At 38.6% G+C, this 22256-nt stretch overlaps 2 protein-coding genes across 4 annotated transcripts; one reads left to right on the forward strand and one right to left on the reverse strand.

Moving 5' to 3' along the window:
• Window positions 1-32: 32 nt before the first annotated feature.
• galk2 (galactokinase 2) lies at window positions 33-5670 on the reverse strand. Its single transcript, XM_067502014.1, has 10 exons — window positions 5498-5670; window positions 5306-5394; window positions 4742-4865; window positions 4529-4622; window positions 4252-4398; window positions 4053-4151; window positions 3165-3317; window positions 2607-2817; window positions 1407-1608; window positions 33-466 (listed from the first exon to the last, which is right to left on the reverse strand). Exons 1-10 carry the CDS (start codon window positions 5545-5547, stop codon window positions 259-261), a joined length of 1377 nt encoding a protein of 458 aa, XP_067358115.1. The 5' UTR covers window positions 5548-5670; the 3' UTR covers window positions 33-258.
• A 1341-nt stretch (window positions 5671-7011) lies between these two features.
• cep152 (centrosomal protein 152) lies at window positions 7012-22045 on the forward strand. 3 transcript variants are annotated; one of them, XM_067502306.1, is made up of 28 exons: window positions 7012-7454; window positions 7789-7885; window positions 9586-9695; window positions 9814-9874; window positions 9952-10263; window positions 10719-10866; window positions 12703-12843; window positions 13044-13183; window positions 13585-13785; window positions 13878-14025; window positions 14173-14264; window positions 14352-14515; window positions 14698-14899; window positions 15129-15233; window positions 15321-15451; window positions 15547-15675; window positions 15770-15905; window positions 16295-16480; window positions 16565-16825; window positions 17027-17158; window positions 17249-17902; window positions 18126-18201; window positions 18328-18492; window positions 18595-18679; window positions 19268-19350; window positions 19587-19743; window positions 19831-19931; window positions 20017-22045. In XM_067502306.1, exons 2-28 carry the CDS (start codon window positions 7799-7801, stop codon window positions 20847-20849), a joined length of 5040 nt encoding a protein of 1679 aa, XP_067358407.1. In that variant the 5' UTR covers window positions 7012-7454; window positions 7789-7798; the 3' UTR covers window positions 20850-22045. The 3 variants fall into 3 exon arrangements, with proteins under 3 accessions (XP_067358407.1, XP_067358408.1, XP_067358409.1); XM_067502307.1 differs by having other exon boundaries at window positions 7015-7454; window positions 20020-22044; XM_067502308.1 differs by lacking the exons at window positions 7012-7454; window positions 7789-7885 and adding an exon at window positions 8594-9090.
• The last annotated feature ends 211 nt before the right edge of the window (window positions 22046-22256 follow it).

Here is a 22256-nt window from a genome sequence, read left to right on the forward strand (position 1 = left end):
TCATGATTAAAAAACATATATACCCTTTATTAAAAAAAAAAAACAACACCAAAAAAAAAAAAAAAAAAATCGATCACCACCAAAGAAGATTTTTTTTTATTCAAGCTGTAAAAGATGACATGCAGGTAAAGTTTCAGGCCTTTTTTTCTGCCTTACAATCATTTGGGCCTTGTTCCTGTTGTATAAAAAATGCCATTAATTTCCCTGCAGCAAATGAGTCACAGATGTATAGGCAGTTGTGCACTGGTGTGATAAAAGTCACTCCTCAAAAAAAACTGCAGCCCCTCCACCTGGTTTTGATACAAACAAACTCTGTTTTTCCATTGCTGCTCTGCGTGGATCAGGGAGGTAGTAAGCCTCCCTTACTGCTTGTAAGAAAGACCCCACCTTCTCACTGGGGACCATCGAGACTGCACAGCCACCCCAACCAGCTCCCGTCAGCCGGGAACCCACAGCCCCTGACTTCCTGTAACCAAGAGGAACATGAAAAATGTTTAAGTCAGTATTTTAGTGCATAGTTTCAACACTAGTTTTCACCAACCTTATTCATGAGATAATAGAACAGGGAAGTGGGGGAAAAAAAAAATCTGTTCCTATATTTATTATATTAACAACATGCACCAAGTATAGAAAAGATACATATCCATATAGATGTTTAGGATTTTCTTAATTTAAAAAAATAACTCTTTTTTTTATAATATAAAGAAAAATATAATATATATTATATGGTATTTTTTATTATAATATAATAATTCAGCAACAATAAGACTACAGTCAGGCTAACAAGCTAATAGCTCTAAGTCAGGGGTTCTCAAACTTTTGCAACTGAGGGCTTAGTTGGGATTATGAAGAAATTCAGCAGACCATCTCCCCAAACAAATGAGAAAAAGAACATAAAACACAGGTGAAATTATAAACACGTCTGTAAATATGTTATGCCGCAATCACCTTTCTTGCCAAGAGCTACACAAGCAGCTTCAAAGTGGCTCTGGACTGAGTTGTTAATGTTGAAGCCCATCCCTCTTGCTTGGAAAATATTCTTTTGGCATCCCAACACATTGTGTTTAAGTGTCTCTGGAGCGTTGACGGTTTTATCGCCTAATTTTACAGGATTTCACTACATTCAACAAATTGTGCTTGTGGTTTATCATCACTGCCTGCGATTATGAATCTGAATTTAATGTATTAAAAGGTCATATCACCTCACCACACGTTTCGGAGAACGTGTTGCGTAGGGTTGTCTCTCACATCTGTCTTGTTTAAAATTTTGTGAAAAAAGTTTAATTGGCAGTTGCACCTTTAAGGAACAGTTTAACATCTTATGGTGTATCGCTTCCTGTATACCAACAGCAAAAATAACTTAACAAACACAACAGTATAGTGAAGGGTATTGTTGTTGTACTCACAGACAAATGTCGACCAGTTGATCCAGTTCTGGGCAGCTGCACTCATATAGGTCTCTGCAGCTTGCATGGCTCTGGTTCATCAAGTCTCCCAGTAGCCGTATGGATTCCGCAGGATCAGAGTCACACACGCTCTTAAAACGCAGCACCCGTGCAGCTTCACCATACACATGCTTCGCTCGCTGGTGCAGCTTAAAATGTGTTACTGAGGAAAAAAAAACAAAGGAGGCAGATGTGTTGTTTGTCACACCTGGTCTATATTTGCTTGTACTGGGACTGATCCAGCAACAAGTGGTTCAATATCAATAGAAGGTAATGTTTTTAAGGATTACTTGGTGCTTTTCAGAGGATATTTATGAACACAAACGTTTGATTAAGAAAAACCATCAGTACAACTGGCCATTGTTAATTTGGGTCTCTATTGAAGTGTCCCTGGACAACACACTAAACCCTGAATGCCTTAAAGGATGATTTCACTGATTTTGAACTTGCTTCTTTTGGTTCCAGTTTGGGTAGTACATGTACATAATTGATGTTAAGTGCCCCTTTGACTTCCCTATATCAAAATATGTCTTTACTTCTAGCTGATAAATGTCTCCAGATCACATCACTTCAAAGGAACCTTCAGTTTATGAAGATTATTATATTATTAAAGATTATGTTATCTCATTGCTCTTACTATTTTAGTTTGTTATCATGGGCAATCTGCTTTTCCAGAGCTCCTCCAGATGACATTATATGAACTCCTAATGATTAAAAACTCCTCTGGGTGATGTCATCTGGAGGGGTTTTTCAGCTAGAAGTAGAGGAATATTAATTTAGTGAAGTCGGAGACAAGCTTAAAAGTATTAATGTACATGTACACACTAAACTCGAGCCATAGAAAGCAAGCAATCTGTGACGCCGCTCTTTAACTGTAGCAGACTGTCCACACAATTTCCCCATGGGTATTAATAAAATATATCATATTCAAAAAATTCCCTCAGGGAGAAGGTTAAGAAACTTATAAAGTCGTGACACTGAAGAAGCTCAAATTTACGATTGGGTACAATTGAAATATTCTGAACTGGATACAAATGAACTGGGGGGATTATTACTTGATAAAAGGACTTGAAAAACACCCTTTAGTCTCAAAATCAACATCATTTGTTCTAAGACATAAAAATAAACAAATCTTATTGCGGATCTCCTCTCTGTTCTTACCATGCTGAGTGTTGGCGCTCAGCAGCTCTGTGGAAAACTGCTCAGAAGTGATGCCCAGCACTTTGCAGATCTCCTCTCGGCTGTACGGATCAGGATGCAGAACTTTGTCCACCAGAGCCAACATGTCCTCCAGTGAGGCCTTTAGCTCCGTCTGGACCTGGGCCAGCTTCAACAACCTGCTCGAATCCAGACCCCTCACCTTGGCCAGCATCTGAGTTCACAATAGCTGAGAGTTTTTGTGTGAACTTTAATGAAATCTTACAGACCTTTCACTCACACACAAGCTGTCACATTGAAACACGTAAGACTGTTTACAGCTCTTCATACATTTGCTGAAGATAGGAACTGGCTAAAGAAAAGACAAATTCTATTGCTAAAGCGGATGCCAAATTCTCAAACACATAGTAACAATATATATATATATATTTTAAATTCTAAATTGTTTATTTAGACATAAAGGAGTTTATCAACATAAATGCTGTGACCCAAAATAGGTATAGATTATTTAGTCGAGTCCAATATTGCAATAAATGATACAATAACAAGAAATAAAAATACCTTTGTAGCGATTCGACACTCTACCACACGGATGTTGAAGTGAGAAGAAGCAGCCTTGTTCATCTCCACACAGCAGTTGGAGATCACAAACATGGCCCCCTCTGGGAGTTTAACATCAGTGGCCCGCAGAGGCTGGAACTCTATCAGCTTTGCCTGACAGACAAGTCAAGAAGTTTTAAAATGAGTGCTCGGCTATTGTGAAAAAAGAAAAACCTTTTGAGATAGGGACTTAGCTTGCATTTCTTTAGATATTTATTTTCTATGCTTATGGTTTGGATGAACAAATAACTCTGGTCAATTATTTCGTTCAAAAGACTACAAACAATACCCCATAACGACAATGTGAAGGAAGTTTGATTAAAATCTTGGCAAATTCTTTCAACAGGAAAACGACCCTAACCATACAGCCACGATCACAAAAAGGAGTGGCTCGGGACAACTCTGTGAATGTCCTTGAGTGGCCCAACCAGAGCCAGACTTGAATCCTATTAAACATGGCTGGACAGATTTGAAAATGGCTGTGGACCGATGCTCAACCTGATGGAGCTTGCGTGCCAAGCCTGTAGCATCATAATCAAAAACACTTGAGGCTGTAATTACATCTAAAGGTGCTACAAAAAAAGTATTAAGCAAAGGGGTTTAATACTTATGTAGATGTGATTTTTAACATTTCTTTAATTTTAATAAATTAGCAAAAAGTTCAAACAACCTTCTTTCACATTGTGATTATGAGGTCTTGTTTGCAGAATTTTAGAGGAAAATAACGAATTTGATGCATTTTGGAAAAAGGCTGTAACATTACAAAATGTGGAAAAAGTTAAGCGCTGTGAATACTTTCTGGATGCACTGTATTGTTTGACATGATGTGATGAAAGAAACTCAACATACAGTTCCTCTCTCCGCCAGGAATGAGATGGACTGGTCCATGCCACCTCCCTCTGTGCCAATGTAGCACTCACACTTGGCACATATCTCAGCAAGAGCAACCTGAAGGAACACAGAATATAACAAGGAGAAGGCTAAATAGACTATTGGGCAAAACAAAATGTGTTTTTAAATTAAATGCTCTTATGCTAAAGTATTTTACCTTCGACAGAGCCTTCTGATTTGCCTCCATTGTTACAAGTCCAGCACAACAAACTAGGGCACTGGAACTGGACAGACCAGAGCTCGGAGGAATGGTTCCATCTACAACACACGACATCCCTGCTAGTCGGGTAATCCCAAACTTCTCCTGAAAAAATAAAAAATAAAAAATAAAAAATAGAACATGAATTCCAAAAATGAACCAATGCAGCATCATTGTATTACATCTTTATTCCACAAGTGTTGTGATTGAAGAGTAAATAGAACAAATATCATACCTGAATACCTTTGACACCACAGAGAAAATAATAATGCCACTTTGGATTGTCTCTGTCTATGGCGATGTCCTCTGAACATGAAACAGTGAAGTCCCTGCAAAGAGACAAATAACAAGTAATCAAAGAACAGGTACTCAAGTTGTACATGCAAAAACCCCTAAATTAAACACATAAGCAAATCTTCAGCAATTACTTTTAGAGTTCACGTCTTACTTGTATTGAGGATTCGTGTTAGCCAGCTGGATTGTCCCAGAGTTGTTCAGTGAGACAGCAGCAAGGATATTCTGTTCAATGGCCATTGGCAACACTGAATAGCCACAGTAATCAATGTGTTCTCCTGTTTAACGCAAAAAATGACATGTTAGGTGTAAAATAATAATGAGTTTAGAACTTGTGGCATTATATAAAAATATTCAATATCTAACACTAATTATAAAATTCTATGTTCCCTTGTTTCCCTAAAAAAAACTACCTTAGAGATTTAGGGAGCGTGTTTTCATGTACCTTTTGCATTGTGGTCTTTATACTTTTAAGCAGAACAAATACACATAAATACAGTGACAGCCACAACATTGATACCTCTTGGTGGTTTTAATGTTTTGGTAACTTACTACACTTTTGCTTTCTACTTAAAAAGAAAAAAAAAACATATATGAATATTAAAAATCATGACTGCGATAATTAACAGGTGGTTTCTGTCTTGAGTAATTCTTCCACCACTGCCACTAATACAGCAGGCCATTAAGCTGACTGTCAAACCAAACATGCAGATTTTACCTATAAGATTTACTCTTCCGGGTGCATACGCGTAGTAAAGAGGGGGTTCTCCATACTTTGTTTCAAACATGTGTTTCAAGTTTTTCAATCTGTAAAAAAAGTAAGTCATTCTTAGTGTAAATATGTTAGAATAGCTTTAGTTTTCTCCTCCTTCTGCCTCCCTGACAATCAGCACATCCCGCTGCTACTCACCTTTCGTTAGCGCCGGTCACCACCTTTAATTTGGGGGGTGTTGTCGCCATTTCTGCCAGTTTGAAATAACTATAAATTGCCTTTTTGTTGAACACCGTCTCAGACCGAGACTGTGCATATCCTGGAGACGATCAGCTGATTGTCACAAGAGGATCCCGGATGTGGAACCGCTGAACTGCGGTCAGTGATAAAACACGTGTTCAGTGTCAGTTATTTCCTGTTAGAAACAGAAAAGCTGACTCTGAAACAGCTGGGGCTGCTAAACACGGAAGGACGGGGGGTGGGACTTAACCTTGGCAGTGGAGCTCAGGATAGGCTGCACCATAGGCAACTCTCCAGTTCTGGAGAGGAACATTTTTCCAGTCACAGAAACGAATCATACACATCACTACTCTCTTACTTTCACATATTGGCTGATGCTTCAAAAATAGTCTCTAATAGAACGGGAGTTGCCTTCTACTCTAAATTCATTGACCTTAATTTAAAAACCTTCAATGTAAAAAGATTTAATCACATGGCTTGTACTTTAACTTATATATCCTATTTCTGTATACCTGATCCGGCGGATTCTTGTGAATAAAGATTAATTTAAGATTAAGTCTACACATTTTATGTCTTTCTCTTAAAGATCTCCACTGATTGCCTCTAATCATGTTCACATGCATGTGTCAATTTCTTCAATTTGATCATCACTGCAGCACCCTGTATAAAACTGTCATGTCACTATTTGACCACCAGATGATGTCACAGGCTAATAATAGATTTTAAAAAATGTCAGATCCCAGAAACCTTGGAATTTCTATATAGTAGTTACCTACATGTTCAATGACAAATGTATGTACCTTATGTATCTGGCTTATCACCGCGTGTGAGATGAAAACCAAAGAAATGTAATAGATGTCCCTCTGGTTAGACAAAACACAGAGAATGCACTTAGGCTACTGTTTCTCTGTTATGGTTTGTTCAGTTAGCAGGTGTGTTCATCTGAACATTTTTTCCAGGGATCATTCATCCAGAGACAGCACAGTATTTAATACGTTCTTCTCTTGTTTTTGCAATAGATAATCTTTATGGCTTCGCGTGGGTATATCTGCAATTACGATCAGCAAAAAATGATCAGAAATACTTATTTCAACTTTAATAAGAATGGGCAAGAGCAATGCAACAAACGTTAAGCCTATGGTGTTTACAGCAATCTTTAAAATGTAACATACGACCAAACGACGTGTCTGTTCCATTTATTATCAAGCATTTATTTGTCTTTTTTTCTTAAATCTTCGATATTTAAATAAGCAATTCTTTAAGTTTTCTCGGATAAAGTTACACTTAACTGAGCTGAGGTCATTGCATCCTTGTTTCCAAGGAAACACGGTGACCACACTAACCGTAAGTAAAGAAAAGCTTCTACCACCAATGATCTCTTACAGAGACGGGACATTAAAGTGGTGAAAGTATCATTTATGGCCACATGAGACGTGCTGCACAGCCTTGCACCGTCTTCCTATACAGACTCTCACTGGTTTGGCGCTGCTACCGCTGCTACTGCGCGCGACTTTTCAAAAGTGGGCGAGTGTTTCTCTCTTAAAGAGCACACGAGCAACTGGCTAGTCTCGGTGTTAGCATAGCTGTGTAACGTTAGCTCACAACGTTACTGTTCGGGCAGATTCTCGCATACGGGCGCAAACTAGCTGACGAATCTAGTTGCATCTTTGACCGAACTTATGTGACAGAGAGTTTCAGAGCATGACTTCCTTGGAATGCTCTGCGTGACAAATTCGTTTTTGCTAATGCAAGCTATGATAGCCATGGTAAAGCTAAGTTAGCTAGCATCGGCGCTCTGCGATGTAAACAGCAGCTACTAGTGTTGCTAGCGGTTAGCTAATACTTCAACGTTAGACAGGTAAAGGAATAGCGTTAAGCATCTCAACAAAGGAAACGTCTCACATTTTACCAACAGGTAACATCAAGTTAAGATAACGTTATGTGTCTGTTTGGATTAGTAGGTGTCGCCAACATAACTTTTAGCAAAACTTTTAATGTTCATTTATTTAACATTGCAGTTAGTTATCAAACTTTTGTTGTGATTAACTCAACTTCAGGCTGTAAGTTGATATATTTCTACTTTCCCTCCCCCCACTTGAGAATTCTGTAATGTTACCTGGCCCCAGACCTTCTGTTATCTCTTCTAATATCCCACATTTAATGTCTAGTTACGCGTAGTTAGGTTTTGGTTGTTTGTGATGTTCAACCATTAGGTTTTATTTATGTATCTCCTTTTGTTTTTTTTTCAGGCTGTAGATTATGTCTATTGATTTTGACAGTGCTGCTCTTCAAACCCAGCATGAAGAGGAAGAATATGATCAGGAGGACTATGCAAGAGAGCAAGAGGTACAAAACATATAGCTAAAAAAATTTAAACTTAATGGCATAATATCTGGTACAGTTGTGTTTGGAATGGGTTGTGATTTTTCTTAATATACTCCAGTTGCTTGAGCTGCTGTAATAGCATTATGATGAATGGTCTGCACTTATATAGCACTTAACCTGTTGGCACTCAAAGCGCTTTACACTACTTCTTATTCACCCATTCACACTCACAATCACACAGCTGCTATGCAAATGGCCAACACTCACCGGGAGTAACTAAGATGGGGTTCAGTGTCTTGCTCAAGGACACTTCGACATGTGAGATTGGTGGACGACCACTCTACCTTCCTGCGCCACAGTCTCCCATTATAAAAACATAACGTGTGTTTTTGTTATCAAGGTATTCCTTGTCTCTACTGATATCAGCCACCTTTACTCACTGATTATGTACCCTCACCTGTTTGTTTATTGTTATGCTTTGTTTTCAGAACCAACATATTGCTTTTTTTGAGTTACTTTTGTTGTCTGGGGAAGCATTCGATTTGTGCACTCACAAATCTCAGCAGATATTCACAGACATTCTGTGTTATTGCTCACGCCCACAATCTTTTGCGCCATGAACACAGCTTATTGGCTCAAGGGGAAAGGCCTCCTTCCAGGTGTGTCACACTGAAACCAGCTCTGCCCTGTTTCCCTGCTTTCTCTCCATTTAGGTTACCTTACTTCTTGTGCTTTAGTTTTGCTTCAGTTGAGCAAGTGTGATGACTATTAATGTTTTTCCCTATGGGCTTCCAACACAGAGGAATAGGACTTTCAATATTTAACTTTTAAATTAATTATTTCTACTTCTCTATTATTACTACTTTTTTTTTTTTCAAGATTTTTTTTTCCTGTGATGTAGTCTATTAATTATACACCACTTGGCAAAGTGGGACATTTTTGTCTCCAGTAATTGGAATGTTTCTGCTTCAGTTAATCTTGGAGTTCTTTGGGAGCAAAACACAGCAATACTACAGGGAGTCAACAACATGCCGGGCATGTTTTGGATGTTTCAAACAGAAGGTCTTCTTTGCAGAAAGATTAGGCTAGGAGGTTGTCGTGTAGTCTCACATCTGAAGCACTAGTTCTTCGTCAATTGTTTTTATGTGTTCAAGTGGAATAATATGGGTCCTCTGGTTCTGGACACATTGGAGGATTTGAGGAATATTCATCACTCCTTGTGGGAAGTAAGTCAATGAGGGTCTGCTTGTTTGAATAAACGTTAATGGTTGAAAGGTAAGCCCGGTGTATCTGTTACTGAAACAGAGGTGAATTTGCCTTACTGTATTTACATAGAGATAACAATACGTTGTGTTTTCCCAGTGTCTAACAGGTTTATTTCCCCAGGGCTTCAACTAACAGTGAACCTTGTTAGTGATTAATCTAAGCTTGATATCAATTAAAATAAAAAAACAAGCTTTCTTTATAAATGACTTAAATTAATTGATTATATAAAAAGTCAACAGTGAAAAAATTGCAAGTAACTAAAACCTGTGCCTTCAGCTACACTGAGCCTCTTAAGAAAAGACTGTTACTTATAACTGATCTTTTCACTTCGCATTAAACCACTTTTTTTTTTTTTTTATGCGATCCATGACTGCTTTAAAAAAAATGTGTGTTACTTTCTTACTTGGTTGCGGAGCAACCTTTCTGACTCATTTCCATGTGCTTTTTTCCCACAGCTACACAAACTCCTGACAGACCTGCCTGATGACATGCTAGATGATAGCAGAGACTCCTCCTCCCCAGAGCTAGAATACTCAACCTGCAGCAATAAAAAACATGGCAACAGGTAAAACACATGTTACTCCTGACATATTTTTGACATCAAGAATTCGGGGTGCGGTCCAAAACAAGTTCCTGTATACAATGACTGCATTTGTAATATAACTTTTTCTTTTACTGTTCAGTCCACAGTCAGCATGGGATCAACAGTGGAAAGATCATCCAATGGCAACCTCTCATGAACAGGTGAGGTGTTAATTTGTTAATATTTTTGATTTTCACTCAGTCAATTAAACACTCTAAATGTCAATATTTCTCTGAAGAACTATGACGACTACAATCAACACTTTCATGATGAATACAATTATAAGGATGGAGCTGTTCACATCAATGGACACCTTCAAAGTCAACCTCTGCCTCATGCCTGGAACAAGGATCATCAGTTCACTCAGGGAGATTACACATACTGTAGCATAGGCACAGAAAAATCGTCAGAAACCAATGATTTATCCACAGAAGAGTATGAATCCAAACCTTACCCTCAAGGCACCACTAACCATGTGGAATATAATGGTGGAGGAGGGCAAGAGAACAAACAGACATATGGGGAGCATACCGCCAGAACTCATTTTCAAGTGAGTGGACTGCAAAATATACAGATGTCTTAGGTTGTTAAGAATATACATTTTATTTGGTACATGGTAAACTGCATTATAGTCATTGTGGCTCTTTTCTTTAAGGCCTCAAATATTTGAGCAGAAGTGTTTTTGTTTTTAGCCTATTATGTCTGACGAAGCTGTTTTTAGCAGTTAACCCCCATAATAATTAAAATACATAAGAAGAAAACTATTTGAATTTTTTTTTAAACTGTTGTAAACCTGATTCTCCAAATGTGTTAACTTTATATATGTTATATGAAACACAGCTTTGTCTAAGCTTAGTCATACAATACCTTTTTTTTTCCTTGTATAAATATTTTGATTTGATTATTTTGTATTTCAGAGTGATGTATAAAAAAATAACTTTACAATGATTGTGTTATTGAACATAATGAAATCCTTATTTCCAACATCTTGTGTTTGATCTTCAGAATTTGAGTTCTGGTGCTGGTGATGGAGGTGTAAATGGGTACAAAGTCAGCTACAAACCGCAAAATCCTGCCTATCAGCCAAATATGATAAACACACAGGAAGGTCAATTTGACCATCTGCAAAGAGAATTTCTTGATTCAACACAACGTAAGTCCAACTATATAAGGATTTGCCTTATGCCTTTGTTCTTGACTTTGATGGAGACATAAGTGTTTCTAAACAACCAATAAAAGCAGGAAATATGTTAATGTGCTCCACACTTTTACTTTTTGCGTGATTGACTGTAGATTTGTTTTATAAAATGACTGTTGGGCAATATGATTTTATGATTTTGTCACAAGAAAAAGTAATGGCCAGTTTTCAGTTTCCTGGTATTCTGCATAAATTGTTGATATTTGTTACTTTAATGAAAATCAGATGACATTTCATGAGCAAACACAGTATTTCTAAGCTGAGGATCAGTAATGATCTTTTATGTATTAATTGAACACACCTATTAAATATACAAAGTAATAGTGGAGAAAGTGATGGCAACATTAGGCTTCAGAAGTCACAGGCTAGCAAACCTGGACTCATACATTAAAACAAGAATGGACCTACCTTGACTTATAACACCAAGGGTAAGTGTGATATTCATGAGCAACATTAGCTGATTTGAGCCATGCAATGAAAAAAAATCTCAGAAAACCCAAGATCAAGAGTTGTTGATTTGCATGTAGCCGTAATCTGGTACCAGAGTAATCTGGTACCAGAGTAATCTTTAAGACTGTTATTAGACATGTTGTCTAATTGAGTTGTTGGGTTTGCTAACATCTCTTTTCATGAGTCAATCATATGTAAAACATTAAACAGGCATGGTATCCATGGTAGGACACCAGAGAGCAAGTCATTGCTTTTCAAAAAGAGTCTCAGCACGCCTTAGGCTGGGGGAAAAAAAAACCCTTGACGCACTCCTGATGGTTTTATGTAATACCCTTCTGGGCCACTGGCCAAATGGGAGGGAAAAATTAGTTTCTAAATGTATCAAGAAGGAATAGGATCAGGAATGAGTACATCAGAGGGGCAGCTCATGCTAGATGTTTTTGGAGGTAAAGTCAGAGGGGCCAGATTGAGGTGGTTTGGACATGTTCAGAGGAGAGAATATGTGAACATATCGGTAGAAGGAGGCTGAAATTGGAGATACCAGGCAGGAGGTCTAGAGGAAGACCAAAGAGGAGATTTATGGATGTAGTGAGAGAGAAGAGGATGCATAGGACAGGGTTAGACAGAGGCAGATGATTCACTGTGGTGACCTCTGAAAGGGAACAGCCAAAAGGAAAAGAAGAGTAGATCAAGGTATTCTACGGGATAATGTCAGGGTGGCTGTGGACAAACTAAAGCTCAGAAGCAGGGTGATGGTACAGGGCAAAGAAACACTGAAATAGATCACAAGATGGTTGAGTTGAAGCAATTCTGTAAAGAAGAATGATGCAGAATTCCTCCTAAACATTCTGCAGGTCTAATCCACAGCTACAGGGAACACTTGCTTGAGGTCACTTGCTCTGGACAATGGTGGTTCAACCACTTATTAAAATACTGCATTTCCCATTACTTTTTCCACCATTGATTTGACAGACACGATCATGGTGATCGTGTCTTTCAAATCATGTTTTGTTGTCAAGATCAGCTTACAAATATTGTGTATGTTTATATTAGCAACTTTGTTCAGATCACATTTTATGACCATTTTATGCAGAAAATCAGGAAACTACAAATGGTGCGAAATATTTACATAAGAAAAATGAGAGGCATAGTCCCAGATAACTTGAATTTTCAAAAGTATACATTTTATTGCCCTTTACAGCCATTTTAGAGAAATACAGAGAGATTAATTTACCACAAAAAACCTATTGTATAACTAACACATAGTTAAATTAAAACATCTTCCAACTGTTGGACTAAGGGGTAAATTGGTGTGTTTCATATAATTGTGCTTTGTTTCAGAAACTGCCGACAGAGAGCAGGTTGCCCAACTGCAGATTTTGAACAAAGCTCAGCAGAGGCAGATTGAAGATTTGCAACATCAACTGGAAGATTCAAAGCGTAAAATTAGATACCTTGAGCATCAGTTCGCAATTGTTAAAGGTATGTTTTGTACAGTTTCAACTTTAAAAGTGAGGCCAGAGTGGTAATAACATCTCACTTTATTGTGGTATATAGCGCATACAAAGTAATGTGATACTGCATTATCTACAGAAATAGTAGATCATTGTGTAGATCAATGATCCTTATCATTCTGGACTTGCTGTCTGTTGGAATATAATGTAATTTTTTGTCATTAATAGATGAAAAGGATGGCCTAGCAGTAAGTCTTAAGGAATCAAGTCGATTGGTTGAAGAGGCCAAGGAGAGAGAGGTTCACATGCAAAACAAATTAAGGTCAATGGAGCACCAGGTTCAAGTTCTGAATGAGCGAGACCAGGAGGTAGGTTTTGTGTTGAAGCCCCACTTTCTGTCTTCTAAAGTCTCTAAAGCAAATGAAACCCATCTGGTTATCTGTATTAAAAAAACAATTAAAAATGAAATGATATTTGAGAAGGCAGTAATAATTATCATATTTTATAGGTTTTTAATTAAATTAATGTTATTTTCCAGTAATATAAACACATGCTATGGAAATATGTGATTGCTGCTTAAACATTGAATACAATGCATTCTGAAACACAACTAATGCAATATTGTTTGTTTTGCTTTCTGAAGCACAGACATGGCATTAATACCTATAGTGAAACCTTTTTATATGTAGTATAAGTATGTAGTATAAAAAATATGTAATATTTTTTTTGGGGGGGTAAATTAAAAGTATCACTTTTAATTTTTTTGCAGAACATGAAAAAGCAGAGGATTGCAGAAGCTTCAGTGGACAGCATGAAGCAACAGATGTTGGAGCTTTGTCGCTCTGATACTCTATCCAAAGCACGGGAGCAGCATGACAGGGACCTCGCTGTGATGAAGGAGCAGCATGAGGCTGCACTCTTGGCCCTAGAGCAAAAGCTCGACTCTACTTCTCAAGCTCTGAATGAACAGGTGTGTAGTTTTTTCTGTCACAATAGAAACCGATTAGCATTTCATGCCATATAGAAAGTTTTTGAGTAGTGTAGTTGTTTTGTTGTTACCAGATTGATGTTGGTCAGAGGTTTCAAGAGAAGTTAAAGCAGCTGGAGCGCCAAAGAGAAGAGGAGCAACTGCAGAGAGCCATAGTTGTCAATGCCCTCACTCAGCGTCTGGAGGAGAGTCAACAACAATGTGCCAAGCTGCTGCAAACAAGTGAGTAAAGGAATGAATGTGGACTGCAGCCCCATTTTTTGTTTCTTGTTTGTTACGTCAGTTGAAAAGAAATAATTACCAACTTGTATGCACGTTTGTCAGGTTTAAATTATTCTTTCTTCTATGTTGTGGTTCTGTTTTCCCCAGATTCAGTGCAAGAGATGAGTCAGATGCAAATTAAACTAAAACAGGCTCAATCAGCCAAGGCATTAAGTGAAAACATGAACAAAGTTCTACAGGTTTGCCCTTTACATTCTCAAAATGTTTTTACCCATGAAACGGCTGTTTGAACATTAGAATAAACCTCTTTTGTCATTATTCTAAAGGAGGATCTGGCTGATTTGAAGGAGCAGATCACTCTGTATGAATCTGCTGTGAAACATGGAGTTATTGCACTTGAGCTGAGCAGTGACTGGGAGAACCAGCTATCGGATTCCTGTGTGGATTTAGGATTAAAGAAAACGAGCAGGAAAAATGGCACACTTCACAGGTACAACAGTGATTAGAGGACAGTCATTGTCCTCATGCCTCTTTGAACTGTGTCTCTGTGCTTTTGTCTTTGAGACATTGGTGAAAGTTTATACTGTAAAATGTTGTCAACAAATTTGTACTTTAGTGTCTACAATCCCATCAATACTAATCAAAATCTGCCTTTCCCTACTGCTTTATCAGTGCTGCCCTCGCTCACTTATCAGATTCCAAGCTGCCAAAGGATGAAGCTTTACGGCTGCTGCGGGAAGAGATGCAACGCTGCCTGGGTAGTCTTAAGGCAAAACGACAGAAGATTAGTCAGCTGCAAGAGGAGCTTCAGCGCTGTCAGAGCCAAGTGAACGAGCTGCAGACACAGTTAGATGAAGCCAAGCTCAGCTCTTCAGTGAGGAACCATTTACCACTGTAGTAGCATTCACTCTTAGATAGACCTTCATTTTTCTGATTAAAAGAAGGAAACTGTTCACGTTTTCCACAGACACTACTGTGTTGCATTGGCATAAAAAGAAACCTTTCACAGGATCATAAGGATATTACATACAAATACAAAAATAGCAATTCAGTTCTGAATATTGGGATTCAGATACAAAACCCACTGTACTCCATATCTGCAGGTCAGAGAGACAAACCAGATAAAACATCTGCACATGACTGGAGAGTCTAAGAAAGAACTGATGAGCCTACAGGAAGATAAACAACAATTGCAACAACAAATAGAGGTTGGTTTTTGTTTTCATTCTGATTAATAGTGTTCTCTTGTTTTTGTGTTAAATCATTAAATATTGTTCTTCTTGTCTCCATTACAGCTGCTGGAGAAGAGGAACAAAGACCTGAAACAGAGTGAGGAAAAGGTGAGGGCTGCCAACGTGGAACTGTGCACTAAAATGAGGGAGATGATCCGGGAGCTGGATCAGGAGAAGCAGGAGGCTGCTGAGAGGTAAAGCATAGAGGAGGATTATATTATTATGTTATTTGTTTTCTTTTGATGCATTTATATTGATTTTTATATACAATCATTATTTCTCCATTTAGAACTGAACGGATTCATAAGCAGTATAGGGATGACGTGGTGAACCGGGTCAAAACAGAGCTAATGCAGGAATATAGTGCTCAGGTTGAAGAGTTGACTGCAGAGCACCAGCAGCATGTCCAACAGTTACAGTACGTCCTTAGCACCTATCACTGACAATTGTGGTTGACTCACAACCTTTGCAGGTATTTTTATTTTTAACAGTATTTAGTGCTTTCTTTGCAGGACACAGCTGTCTGAGGCCAATGATAAGATGTTGGCTGTGCAAGAGTGTTACATATCTGTCTGCAAGGAGAAGGACATGCTCGAAGAAAGGATATGCAAAAGGGAAACGGAGGATGCTCTGGTTAGACAAAATGAGGTATACAAGTTTCTAAATATTTGTATAAGTGAAGCAATTATTCATTAATTCATTTAGTTTTAAGTCATTTACCAATTTAAGACTTTTACGAAGCACTTATGTATTTTTATTGGACATGTAAAAAATTTTTTAAATACATTGCAGTCCTGGTCAGGCAAAACAAGAAATGTAAACATGTCACATTGGCCTTTGGATAAGCAGTTTTCATTACATAGTATATAAACTTAATTGTTAATAGTAAAAAAGAATGTAGTTGTGAATAAAAATCTGCCTGTGTCCTCAGCAGTTATAAGAATGTGGCATAATCTATTCTGATCAATATAATTCTCAAGATTTCTGTAGATTGTATGTTTAATAAAAAGTTATAACCAACTGGTTCTTGTTATTAGCAAAAGATGAGAGAGGAGAGTAGTACAGCTATGGAGAAGCTGAGAGCTGAGCTTGAGGTTCAGCATCAGGCCTCAGTAAACCAGCTCAAAGCTCTGTGGGTGAAAGAGAAGGAAGCTGAGCTCCAGCAGCAGGTGAAATCTCAAGTAGCCTTAGCGAAGGCCACATGGGAGGATGACCTGCAGAAGGTATGCAGTCCAATAATGGCAGACCAATTCTTTTAGTTTCCCAAATGGTGATTGTATCTCAGTCTATTTTCTGCTTCTGTGCAGATGGAGATGACCTGGACCCACCGGCTAGAGGAGGCCAGGAGGGGGAAACACAGAGAGACTGCTGAGGCAACATGTCAGACAGATGAGATCAAGGCTAGAAGTGTAACTATTACAGCTGAGGAGCTGGACTCCCGGCTCAGTGTCCAGAAACAGCAGCTACAACTGGAAGCTGACAAAATCACACGCAAAGCTGTGGAGGAAGCCAGGAAACAGGCTCAGAAAGAGCATCACGAGAAACACCTGGAAGTCATGGCTGAACAGGTTAGTTAGTTGCCTTATAACACACGCTTCTTAACAAATGAACCAATGAAAAACCAAATGACAATATCACTAGACTCAGTAAAGAAATTTTCATCTTTTTTCACTCCCCAAATGGACCTTGATGATTCATTCAAATATGCCTCCACTATTCAAAAGACTGCAATTTATTACAGTGCACAAATAGATGTGTTAATGTTACAGGTTGAAGGTGCAGTGACCAGGGCCTACAATCGCTGGATTGAGGATTTGACCTCATTACCAGAATACCAAACATCTCTCCAAATAGAAAAGGGGAAATGGGAAGAACTGCAAAAGAAAATCACAGAACAACAGGTGACCCAGTTTTATTTTTGTGAGTTTAAAGTGTCACTGCTGTAAACTGGCTGTTCTGTTGTCATCATGTAGCTCGTTTAAATATTTAAGGTATCTCAGGCCTTACTGGAAGCAGAGGAACAGTGGCAAAAGAGGCACACAAGTCAGCTGGAGGAGCAGGGCTCTGGGGCCACTCGGGTGAAGGAACTTCAAGAGGAGGTGGCAAATCTCCACAGTCAGCTAGAGCAAGATAGGAGAGCCCAAGCTGCCCTGCTGAAGGCTGAGCTGGCCGCAGCTAGAGCAGCCTGGAACAGAGATAAACAGCAGGAGATCTCCATCATTCAGATTCGTAATGAGCAGGTGTACCAAACCAAGCTGCAGGAGCAGCACAAAAACATGGAGCAGACTTTACAAAAAGCCCAAGAGGATGCTGAACTCCAGAAGAAGGAGCTGCTCATGCAGATGGAGGGCAAACTTCAGCAGACTTTGAAGGCCCGAGAGGAAGAGTGGAGATGTCGGTATGCAGAGAGAGAGCTGGCCCAGAGACAGCATATGAGGGAGGAACTAATGGGAATGCTTCAGACTGAACTGGCAGAGGTCCAGGAACAACTCCTCAGAGATTCCAAAACAGATCAGCAAAACAATGAAGACACCAGGAGGACCAGCGGGTCTAGATTGGAAGGCACCTTTACACACATTATTCAAGCTTCCTGCAGAGAGTTAGTCAACAGAGCAGTGACCCAGGCCAAAAATGAGTGGAAACAAGTGAGTTGAAATTTTTTTTTTAATCTAAACCGTCTAAAAATGGGATTTTACTTGTTAATGATTTAGGAAGTCTCACTCTGCTTAATGATTTACTAAGACAAAGGTTAGAGTGGTCCAACACCAAGATTACTGCCAGAAATAATTGCAGTTTATGGTTTGACTCTATGATGGTTTCTCTGATGTGGTACAATATTTTTTCCTTTCCTTTTTATGCTTTCATTAGATAAGTGAGGAGAGGCTGAGATGTGTTTTAAAAGAAACACAAGAACAACATGAAAGACAAATCAACAAAATGCAAAGTATGTAATGTCAGTCTTGTTATGTCATGTCTTGACTAAATATGACATTTGCTATTGGAGTCCAACTTGTTCCTTTAATAGAGGCAGTAATTTACTTTACTTTACAGTATCATACACTGTTTCCAGGTTGTTCTTCCCAGAAAGAGCAGGCTCGCTGCAGGAATAACTGCAATGAGACTTTGAGTAAGCTGCAAAAGAAGAACCATGAGCTCCAGAAAAACTTGCAGAAGGCCTGTCGTCAACTCCAGCACAGCGTTCGAGAGCACAAAGCTGCAATGCAGAAACTCAAAGGTTAATTTATTTAATGCATTTAAATTGTTTCTCTAAATAGACTAAATAGACCCCAATTTACACTGAATGTGTGCTGGTGGAATCCACCTCTGTTTACTGTAGATGAACAGGGAAGCAACTTACAGAAGGTAAAGGAGGAACATCTGCAGCAGCTGGAAGAAGTGAAAAAAGCCTGCGAGGCCTCTGGGTTTGTATTTTTTTTTTTTCTTTTAATCAGTTTTTATCTCTAGTTTAGTAAATTTTAATTGAATGCACTATTGTTTTTGGGAAGTTATTGTTATTCTTGCCTATTGTTACCTACTTTAGAGGTTTATTTAGTTTATGTCAAATTCTCTCTTTTTTTTCTATTGGATATTTTGCATTTTCTTTCATTATCATAATAGATATTTTAGTGGGCCTTCATTATTCAGGTGCGTCTAGAAAGGCTTTGATTTCTGTAATATTTATATAAACTCTTCTTGTTTCAGTTCTTGTTTCAGAACAAATTAGATTTTTTTTGTTGTTGTTTTGTTTTCTAATTGAATAAAAACTTTAAAATTCAGTGGGCAATTAGTTTGGAGTGGATGCTGTTTTGAAAGTAATATTCAGCTGCCGCTGCTACTCTTCATTACAGGTTAATCTATGAATTAGTGTTATAAAAATAATGAATATGCTGATTTTTATGAAATCATCAGAAAAATAAAGTGCTAGATGCACACCGTGATGACATTCACAGTGAGGAGAGTAGTTGTATTAGAAATTTTAATGCCAACAGATTTAATGCTTCTACTTATAGGGCTTCCGATCACCAACAAAATCTTCAGCAAGGCCTTGAAGAGATGAAGCAGCAATACCTGAAGACTGTAGAGAATATCAGAGGTTGGTAAAGAAACAGTATTCTGTATTCAGGGAGAGTTACACAAGGGAAAGATTGCATTAATGCAAAGAATGACATTTCTGCTCTGTATACAAAATTTTGTATAATATTTTGTATCTGTTATGTGCTCACTTATTATTCTGATGCAAATTTGCATGTTTTTATTTAATGAAACAAACCTCACCAAGTCAGTGTCCTGCAGTGTAACTGGTAAACCCATTTGTGTTTGTTATGGCAGGAGACATGCTCCGTTACCTCCAGGAAAGTCGGGAGCGAGCAGCAGAGATGATCCGCTTGGAAGTGCAGAGGGAGAGACAGGACACTGCCAGAAAGATGCGGCGCTATTATCTGACCTGTCTGCAGGAATTACTGGAGGATGGAGGGAAGACTACAGGGCAAGAGACCTTAATTCTTTTAAACTTGTTTGCTTGCTTTGTCAGGGCTTCTCAGGCTAATTGTACTATTCTTATTGTCGGATGCAGAGCTGAAAAGAAAATAATAAATGCTGCAAGCAAACTAGCAGCCATGGCCAAAGTGCTAGAGACGCCTATCAAAAAATCTGGAAAAACCTACAATTTACCAAGTGAGTCCAATTACACAGAACTGCTTTACTCTGGAATTTCTTTCCCCAAAATATTAAAGTGGTGTTGATCTGTGTTTTGTATTAGCAGATTGTCCAACTGCTGTGTCTATCACTGGCTGCCTTCCAGGTGGAAACATGGATTTCAGTAAGAAGCTTCCCACACTAACAGCACATTCTGATTTAAAGCCAGAGGAGAGCTCCAACAGGGAAAAGACTTTTGCTGATTCAAAGCAGAAACCAGACAGGATTAAACCTTTTAGCCCCCAGGACATTTCTGCTTCCTGGAAGGAGGAGGCCACAGTGGATGCAGAGAAGAAACCCCAAACTACTGCTCACACACAGCTTCCTTCTCACAAACCTCCTCAACAGATTGCTTGTCCATCCCAGGTAGATGTATTCAGCATTTCTTTGAGGGGTAAGACCAGGGAGATGTACCTGCAGGGAGAAGACCCCAACATGGCAGCAAAGAGTCTGGACACAGAGCAAAAGAGCAAACCATCACTCATCCAGGAGGGTCCTGTCAGGGATGAGAAACTGACTGACTGGAGCCTGACCGGTAGTGACTCCGACACAAGCTTCCAAGTCCCTAGACTCTCCTATTCAGGGAGGAAAGTAGAACCAGTGAAGCCATTTTCTGTTTCGGCTACATCATTTAGTGACTTAGGAAACTTTGGTGGCCTCACTCCAGACATGTCTGACCTGACGGTTTATAATGAGATTGCCAAAAAGACCCCTCACACCCAGACCGTGAAGTTACCTAGTTTAAACACACCGAAACCTAGTTTTGCACACCGAGAGCCTACTCCTGGTTCGGAGGGTGAGAAGCTGCAGGGAGTTTGTTCCAGGCCCCTGTTCTCAGAGTTGAGAAAACGCCAGCAGGACAGTGGATTTGACAGTCCGTTCCACCAACACAAGTGACCAGGTCTAGGATTTGTATAAGTTTAAGTAGGAAGACTGAAATTTGACAACTTTGGTTCAGTTGCCAAATACTGGTGCTTTTAATGCAGCAGATAAACTTAATATTATGTGGGAATTGTGCCTTCACAGTTGTTTGCAGTCGGTTTGTGTGTTGTGTTAACATAGTTAAAGTAATCGTTGGACACATTGGAAAACAATATTTGCTGTCTTGCCTCAAGTTGGATGAGAAGACTGATACCACTCTCTTGTCCGGAGAGAAATTATGAAGCTACATTAAGCTGATAATTAGCTTAGCTATGCTCATTGTAAATAGGGGGAACACCTAGCCTGGTTAGAGATTAAAAAAACAAACAAACACACACTTCCCAAACACTCTAAAGCTCTTACATCACGTTTGTGTACGAAGTGTAAAAACAACAAATTGTTTCCAGCATTATTTTTGGTGCTGACAGGTGGCCAGTTGGCATGTTAGTTTCCAGTCAGAAAGTAGTAAACAAACAAAATATAAAGTTTATTTACAGTTTTAGATGACACAATAAATAGGAAGGTTTAAAAAAAAATGTAATCTAACTTAATTTTTTTTTTTTTTTTTTTTTTTTTTACCCCTGCAGAAAGTCAGGCTGTGTCCTCTTGATTTTTGTGCTTGTGCTAAACTGCTGTGGGCATAATACAGTGTATGTTCTTAAACAGTTAAAAAGAAAGCACACACATTTCCACCAAAATGTCAAACTTTTGCTTTTTGTGTATCGCTTGTTGCAGTGGAAAAGGACATTTCATACCCCCGTTGTGGTTTTGACCGTGTCCTGTAAGGCAGCACTCTGAAACAGTAAAAGATTTTGAGTTCTGTAAATATTTGCTTATAACATTTGACCCCGTAAACTCCTGGTCACACTTCACTGTAGCTTTTAGAAAGGCAGCTGCTGAATTTAATTCACTCGGCAGTGTGATCTAACTTGATATAGGTAAAGAAGGACTTAGTATGGTAACGAGTGTTCACTGAGTTGATCAGCCAGCTTTGAGTGAATTTGCTGCTGTCTCAGCACCAGGTTGTTGCACATCCAGACCAAGAACAAAACAGATTTAGATTCCAATATGTCTGTGCTTTTATATCTTATATTAATGAGATATGCTGTGCATATATTATGTTTTTATATGTATTTTATATGTTGTTTTAATAAATATTTATTTTTTCCAAATTAAGTAAATAATTTTTCATAAGAATTGAACCTCATCAGCACATTCTCTTATCAGTGGTTAGTCAATAACGTGTGTGTGTGTGTGTGCGTGTGTTAAGTCCAGTTCGTTTTGTGGCACGTAAAAACAACTCTTCTTCTATAGGAGCACACTACTTTTTTTTTTTTTAACATTATATATTAGAAATATAAGGAACGCAGTTCATGTTTGAGG

This window comes from Channa argus, chromosome 4 (assembly GCF_033026475.1).
Source record: "Channa argus isolate prfri chromosome 4, Channa argus male v1.0, whole genome shotgun sequence".
NCBI classification, from domain to species: domain Eukaryota; kingdom Metazoa; phylum Chordata; class Actinopteri; order Anabantiformes; family Channidae; genus Channa; species Channa argus.

What these genes read in the sequence shown, in the direction of transcription:
- cep152 (XM_067502306.1), top strand. Translation starts at nt 7,799, where the DNA reads ATGTCTATTGATTTTGACAGTGCTGCTCTTCAAACCCAGCATGAAGAG. An exon ending in CAGCATGTCCAACAGTTACA is followed by an intron (nt 15,676 to 15,769) that starts GTACGTCCTTAG and finishes CTTTCTTTGCAG; the next exon opens with GACACAGCTGTCTGAGGCCA. An exon ending in GATGGAGGGAAGACTACAGG is followed by an intron (nt 19,744 to 19,830) that starts GCAAGAGACCTT and finishes TGTCGGATGCAG; the next exon opens with AGCTGAAAAGAAAATAATAA.
- galk2 (XM_067502014.1), bottom strand. Translation starts at nt 5,547, where the DNA reads ATGGCGACAACACCCCCCAAATTAAAGGTGGTGACCGGCGCTAACGAA. An exon ending in GTGACCGGCGCTAACGAAAG is followed by an intron (nt 5,395 to 5,497) that starts GTGAGTAGCAGC and finishes CTTTTTTTACAG; the next exon opens with ATTGAAAAACTTGAAACACA. An exon ending in TCCTGGCGGAGAGAGGAACT is followed by an intron (nt 3,318 to 4,052) that starts GTATGTTGAGTT and finishes CTTGTCTGTCAG; the next exon opens with GCAAAGCTGATAGAGTTCCA.